General features: G+C 37.8%; 1 protein-coding gene across 1 annotated transcript in view; it reads left to right on the top strand.

Moving 5' to 3' along the window:
* The window catches only part of LOC143018026 (uncharacterized), a 68,308-nt gene that overhangs the window by 19,212 nt on the left and 41,596 nt on the right, over positions 1-7,500 (top strand). Inside the window, exon 3 of the mRNA XM_076173065.1 lies at positions 1-175. This exon is cut by the window's left edge and continues 9 nt beyond it. Coding sequence (XP_076029180.1) covers positions 1-175 — 175 coding nt within the window. The remainder of the gene's footprint in view (positions 176-7,500) is intronic.

Genomic DNA, 7,500 nt, shown 5'->3' with positions numbered 1-7,500 from the left:
GAACTCATTACCGGATTCGTCTACTCGGCACCTGCCGACATGCTCGACACGCAGCCGGGAACGCTCATGCTCACCGATTGTATCGACATGTGTCGGAAGAACAAGTCTTGCCTTTCTGCCAACTATGAAACAGGACTTTGTGTCCTTTTCTCATCTAATGCTGACATGCATCCTGGTGAGTACCTTATTAGATGATATTTTATTATCACATTCATATTCATATTGGGTTAGACCGTTAGAGGTAACAAATGGAAGAATGTGGTTGAAGGTTAGCTGTAGAGTGAGGAAAGCAAATAGATATCTTGGGGGAAATGAAAAGACATGAGAAATAGGTATCTGGGGATGGAGGCATAGAGAAGATTGTATGAAGTGTTGATTGTGCCTTCGACACTATAGTGAAGAGACTTGGAATTTAAGTGAGACAAAAGGGTAAATTTAAATGTGAAATAGTGTGATTGGTATGGTGAAGACTACAAAGAATAATGATTAAGAAATAAAGAGAGGTGGAGATTGGCGGTGGAAAAGAAGCCGGCAGATAGGGAAAATGAAAGAATACTAGGATGGTTTGGCCATATGGAAAGAATAAGTGAAGAAAGACTAAAAAAGGAAGATAGAGGTGAATGGGGTGAACCTGAGGGGAAGATCTAGAATGGGTGGATGGTGTGAAGTAGACCTTGGGTAAAAGAGGAATGTCTGTTGAGCAGGGAAAGGAGAGGTTAGGAAATGTGTGTGTGTGAGAGTAGTTATTTGTGGGACATGTCATCTGGCTCATTCCAGATAATTGGCATAGTGTAAGTCTGACCAGTACCAAGTAAAGTCGATGTTTGAATGGAATTGTTGCGGATTTGAAGCGCTTCTGCTTGCCTCTCTCTCTAGTGTGCTTTCCAGCATATTGACGTGTTCCTTCATTGGAATATTTGTATTGTTTATATTGAGAGGAATTTCCACGACTGTTTTGTTAGTTCTGCTGCAGTGGAAATGGCAAGTTTTGTATATCGACGTATTGGACTTAGTACGCCACTGATGCTCCCATGAACTTACCCTATCAAGTATGTCCTCAAAAAAAAAAAATCCTTTCAACATTTTATATCTACTAATGTAATGAGTGTCGCTTGTACACGATAGGGTAAGGGTTTGGTTCCGTGGGTAAGCCAGTTCCAGAAAGTTATTCGTATACAGGTTGCATAGGGTGGGAATGTGCTTATCCACAGTGTTTCCCACAAACCTTGGGCGTAAGCGCCTTTCTCTACTGTTACTGAGTGAATATTTCCCATTGCATGAAATCCTTCATATTGATAACAACAACTAATTTGCGTTCAGAGTCCTCTAGACTGGCAGGTGAGCGAAGTGGAAGAGGGAAAGGAGCATGGGGAGGAGGAGGAGTAGGAAGAGGAGAGGATAGAGGAGGGAGAGGAAGTGTAGGAAGAAGAAGAGGAAAAGGGTATGGAGGACAAAGGTCATGATGGATTAAGGAACCGCCAATTGTCAAAGGGACGTGCTCTTGGACAACCATTAATGACCACTCCTTTCAACTGAACTAAACAAATCGTAATTTATCGGCGAGTGTCCTCAACACACAAGCATTCTTTAGTACAATAAAAGATAAGATGTATTTTTACGGTGTGCATGTGTGTGTATTTATTTAATTGTATTTACCTAACTGTAGTATATAGGAAAGGAGCAACGCTCGTTGGATCCCGTTTTCTGTTCTCTATTTTTTCTATTTTTTTTATCATACCTAGTCTCAAATTCATCTACAGTTCCAACTTAATCTATATCCTTGATTTCCAATTATCATATTTAGATTTGAACTCATGTATTGTTCCAGCTTTGGCTATATCACTTCCTAAACTATTCCAAGTATTTATGGATTTATATGGAAAACTGTATTTCTTCTGATATGTCTGTTAGATGACAAGTTGTCTTTTATCAACGCTCCCAAGACTTTCTCCTATTTTGCTTTTGTAATAGATTCACTTCCCAAGTAATATCTTAAGGATGGTCTTTTGACACTGCTGCCCATTTCCAGTACCTAGCATCTTTTTTTAACTTCATTTCAAATTATTGGCTCCTTGCGAAAAAAAAAGTGTCTAGATCTTTTTGCAACAGTCTACCGTCCTCTTCATTTTTCATTCTTCTCGTGATTTTTGCGTCATCTCCAAACATGTTGGCATAACTTGTTGTTCCTTTCATCATGTTATTGATATAGACAAAAAACATTACTGGTGCAAGCACTAACCCTTGTGGATTTCTACTCGTTAATGGTCTCCATCTTGACATCTTATCCTTTACTATTGTCCTCATACATCTTCCCTTTAAAAAAAAAAAAATCCTTCATCCATTCTAATAGTTTGCCTCTCAGTCCTCTCGGTTTTTTCAAAGACTTCACCACCAACTTGTTGATTGTTTCCCTGTGTCTCAATTTACCGTTTATAAACCTGTAAAACAGTTTCGGTTCATCTTTGCATTTATCCACTACACCTCTTTCAAAAAAGTGTTTTCTTTCTCCCTGCGAAGTTTTGTATGGTCATTCCTAGCTTGTCTGTAAGCTTCTTCTTCTTTTTTTTTGGGGGGGGGTTCTTTTCTTCCTCCATTTTCCCCAAACCACATCTCTGGCATATGTTTGTTCATTCCCCAGTTGCAAATATCAAGAAATAGTTCCCATTTCCTCCTTATCCCCATGGTATTCATGAATCCCTCTCAGTTTGTTTCTTCAAATAATTTTTTCAACCCTAAGTAATCTGCTTTCCTAAAATTGAGTTTCCCGTGCCTATGTGATTCATTCTTTGTCTCTATTTCATCGTCATCCAACTCAAATTCAATTGTTATATGTTAATTGTTTCCTATAAGGTAAAGGTAGTTCAAGGAGCTGATGATGTCAGGCTCTTTGGTTAGTAACAGATCTAATCTTGTGGGAGTGTCATCACCTCTTACCCGTGTCTCTTCCTTTACCCATTGAGTCAGTGTGTTTCCAATTGCTATATTTAACACGGATTCTCCCCATGAATCTGCTTTGCCTCTTGCTTCCCATTCCTCCCAGTTGACCTCACTACAATTGAAATTTCCTATAAGGACTATATTGTTACTTTATTCAATATTTTTCTTTAGGAGAAGAGTGGTGTCCAATAACATTTCTTGATATTCAGCTTAATTCCAAACGCTTGTCTTGGGGAGGGGGGTGGGGCATGTGCCACTATGAAGTGTGCTTTACTTTGCCCTTTAGTACTAAGACTTAGATGAATTGCTTCACCCTAGCCTCGACTCAGATCCGCTTCTTACATCTTTATGTTACTTCTACGCCGTCAACACTACCCCTCCACCCAATTTGTCTTCTCTGTCTCTTCTCCAAGAGGTGTATCTTTTGGTGTGTGTATGTGTGTGTGTGCGTGTTTGTGTGTATGTGTGTGTGTGTGTGTGTGTGTGTGTGTGTGTGTGTGTGTGTGTGTGTGTGTGTGTGTGTGTGTGTGTGTGTGTGTGTGTGTGTGTGTGTGTGTGTGTGTGTGTGTGTGTGTGTGTGTGTGTCTTTGTGTCTTTGTGTGTCTGTGCGTGTGCGTTTATATGTATGCATGTGTGTGTATGTATTTGTATGTGTGCATGTATGTGTGTGTGTGTGTTTGTGTCTTTGTGTGTCTGTGCGTCTGCGTTTATATGTATGCATGTGTGTATGTATGTATTTGTATGTGTGCATGTATGTGCGTGTGGATGTATGTGTGTTTTTTGTGTGCATACGTGCACAAACGGTGGGAGGAAGTTATCTCGTGGTACTTGACCATATGTGGATAAAGTTTTCGTGTGTTTAATTTTGTGTGCATATATGTGCATGATCCTGTGTACGGAAGGAGGAATCCTCACAATAAGTCCCTTGCTTCTGCATTATACAATGCTAATATAACTCAAAAGCAGAATATTTCTTATCTGTATTTACAAAAGAAGCGGAAATTGTGCTTCATGTGGTTATGTAAGAAGACGGCAGAAGACACCACGCAGAAATAAAGATATAAATGGTTCACCATGAGGCCATTAAACCCAGTCTTGCCTTTGTTAGGGTTGTCGAGTATTAGAACACTGAATCAGCACGCAGAGCACGCACGCACGACCGCCCTACGATGATACATTGAGAAACAGCTCCATGACCCCTGACCGCCAGTCAACATGACCTTTGCCACTACACCACACGGCTAGGGTTCATTCAAATTCGAGTTGTATTCTCTCTTTTTCAACTATTTAGCTATCCTTTCCAGTTGCTAGGTTGTGTTTCTTGTTCATTTTTTGCATTCACATTTATTCTATTGCTCTTGTTATCGGAGATATATATATGCAGTCTTCCATTCCCACCTGTTTTTTTTTTTTTTTTTTTTTTTTTTTTTGTCGTTACCACATCTATGCGAGTATTCGTGAAAATATCGGGGTCTTTTTATTAAATTAAATCCGTGTCCGCGTATCAACACGAAATGTCATGTTTCCTCAAACGTTAAAACAACGAAATGTACAAACTGAATGTAATTTAAAAAAACAGCAAAAAAGGGGCAGTAAAGAAAACAAAAACATGACCAAAGACCGAGCAGAAGGATAATTAGAGAAAAGAAGGCAGAGAGGGATGGCAAGTTGTTTCGGTATCGTAATGATATTCAGAGATACAACTTCGTGCGTCGGGAAAGTGCGTGTGTTTGTATAATTGTTCAGGATTTGTCCATGAATATACAAATCATAAAAAAAATTGGTTACGGTACTCCTTCGTAAGTATCCTTCAGACAAGATATCAGACGATCGATGAATACACATATCAGAAAACAAATTAGTTATATTTCTCCTACGTAAGGACCCTCCAGGCAAGATTTCAGAAATAATTTGAGAAAAAGGATAACAAAGTAAACAGCATATCTTCGGTAGCATTCCTGTCAAGGCTGGACACTTGACGAGCAGATTCTGTGTACGCCCTTCTTGCTTGAAGCTTGTGACGCCGAGTCACTCGAGACCGACGACCGGTATAGTCAACTGTTTCGCAAAATTGGAAGAGGCATGATTTATTGAGGATTTGTATAATGCGTGTTCGGCTTATAGAAGTAACGATGGCCACAAACGCATACATACAGGTTATTTGATATTCGCAAGCACAGATAGGCTATTACAAAATAAGTATCTTATCAATATGTAATACAGTTTTAAAAAATAGCTTATAGATGCAGTCATCATATTTTGGAGAACTTTATTTCTCATTAAATAAACATTTCTATTAATCCGTATAGTTTTATCGTGATAGTGATATTAATCAATGTAAATATCCAATTTAGCATTTCGTTAAACTAAACTACCGTTTCCATCCTCGGAGGCAATATCAGCCGATGAGATGGAATCATAAAAGAGGCAAAGGAGAGAATTAGGGAGTAGCGATAACATAGTGTAAGAAAATAATAACGATAATAACAGTAATGAGAATGATAATAACAATAATAATGATAATGATAATAATGTTAACATTAATGATAATAATGATAATAATGATAATAATGATAATGATAATAATAATAATGGTAATAATAAAATAGTAATAAATAATAATAATGGTAATAAAAATAGTAATAAATAATAATGGTAATAATAAAAATAGTAATAAATAATGATAATTATAATAGTAATAATAATGATAATAATAATATAATAATGATAGTGATAATAATACTAATAATAATAATAATAATAATAATAATAATAATAATAATATAATAATAATAATAATAATAATAATAATAATAATAATAATAATAATAATAATAGGAATAATAATAATAATAATAATAATAATAATAATAATAATAATAATAATAATAATAATAATAATAATAATAATAATAATAATAATAATAATAATAATAATAATAATAATAATAATAATAATAATAATAACAATAATGATAATGATAATATTTCATACATATATACATACAATAACGGCTTTTTCCCCCCTTACAAGGGAGGTAGCTAAAAAACAATGGCATAAAATCCGCTTCCACCCATTCTATCCCTACATACTCCACTCTCATTCACTCCCCTCCCTCCCTCTTATCGTGGCTCCTCCTGGATAATGGGTCATCCCTGCATCTCGTCCACTGGCCTGGGTCAGAAGCAATGGAGCAAGACATAGCACATCCACTGCAAGGCCGCTTCATTTAATCGGCGGCCGCCCCTTTCCGTCCCCTCATGCAGAAAAAGAGAAGACGGGGAGAGAACCCTTCGGGTTGCGTCAAAATATCATTTACACATACTCCCTCACCCCACATCCCCCACCCACTCCCTTCCATACATCTCAACATCATCCACACACAACCATTCTCCACTCATCCCCATTTTCTGTCTTCTCTCTTCCTTCTTCAACATGCATTCCCCTCTTTCCCAATGACCCTTTTACTCCATCCATCCATTTCATCCTTGGTCGCCCCCTCATGTTCACTCTTTTCTCCTCTGCTTTCCACACGTCTTTTACTAATCTTTCTTCGTTCATTCTTTCCATGTGTCCAAACCATTCCAACATTCTTTCATCAACCCTATCTCCCAACTTGCTTTTTATCCCCGCTCTCCTCCTCACCTCCTCGTTCATCACTCTATCCAGCCTATTAACCCCTACCATACTTCTTAGGCATTTCATCTCAAACACATTTAAATTCCTCCTCTCTTCCTCTCTTATGTTTCATGTTTCTGTCCCATACAGTGCTGTCGGCACAATCACTCCTTCATACAATTTTCTCTTAGTATCCATCCCAAAATGTCTATTTCTCATTACACTTTTAATTCCCCAAGGCATTTACTTGCTTCTCTCAATCTACACTCTACCTCCACCTCCACTCCTTTTCCCGTCATATTCGCACCCAAATATCTAAAGCTATCCACTTCCTCCAGTCTCTCTCCCTTAATACTCACTTCCAGTCTCCTGACACTTTCTCCCCTTGTATATTTCATCACCTTACTTTTATCCACAATTATCTTCAACTTCCTTCTTTCACATACACCTTCCCAAACTCTGTCACTAACTTCCTCAATCCCTCGTCTGATCCTGCCACAAGCGCAGTGTCGTCCGTGTGGTTGGAAAGGGAGGAGTGGGGGTGTGTGGTTGGAAAGGGAGGAGTGGAGGTGGAGGTAAATTTTAGATTGAGAAAAGCAAGTAGATATCTCGGGGGATTAAAAAGTGTCATGAAAAATAAGCATATGGGAATGGATGCAAAGAGGAGATTATATGAAAATGATTGTGCCGACGCCTTTGTATGGGGGTAGAGATTAGGAATCTAAGATAGCCAGAGAGAAAAGTTTAAATGTGTTTGATATGAATGTCTGAGAAGTATGGTAGGTGTTACAAGGGTGAATAGAGTGAGAAACGAGGAGTTGAGGAAGAGAACGGGAGTGGAAAAAAAAGATGACAAATAAATCTTATGAAAAATTATTGGAATGGTTTGGACACATAGAGAGAATGAATGATGAAATTTAGTAAAAGAGGTGTAGAAGGTAGAG

Source organism: Oratosquilla oratoria, chromosome 33 (genome assembly GCF_046742065.1).
Source record: "Oratosquilla oratoria isolate Oo_2021 chromosome 33, ASM4674206v1, whole genome shotgun sequence".
NCBI lineage: Eukaryota > Metazoa > Arthropoda > Malacostraca > Stomatopoda > Squillidae > Oratosquilla > Oratosquilla oratoria.
This window is presented reverse-complemented; position numbering and strand designations above follow the sequence as displayed.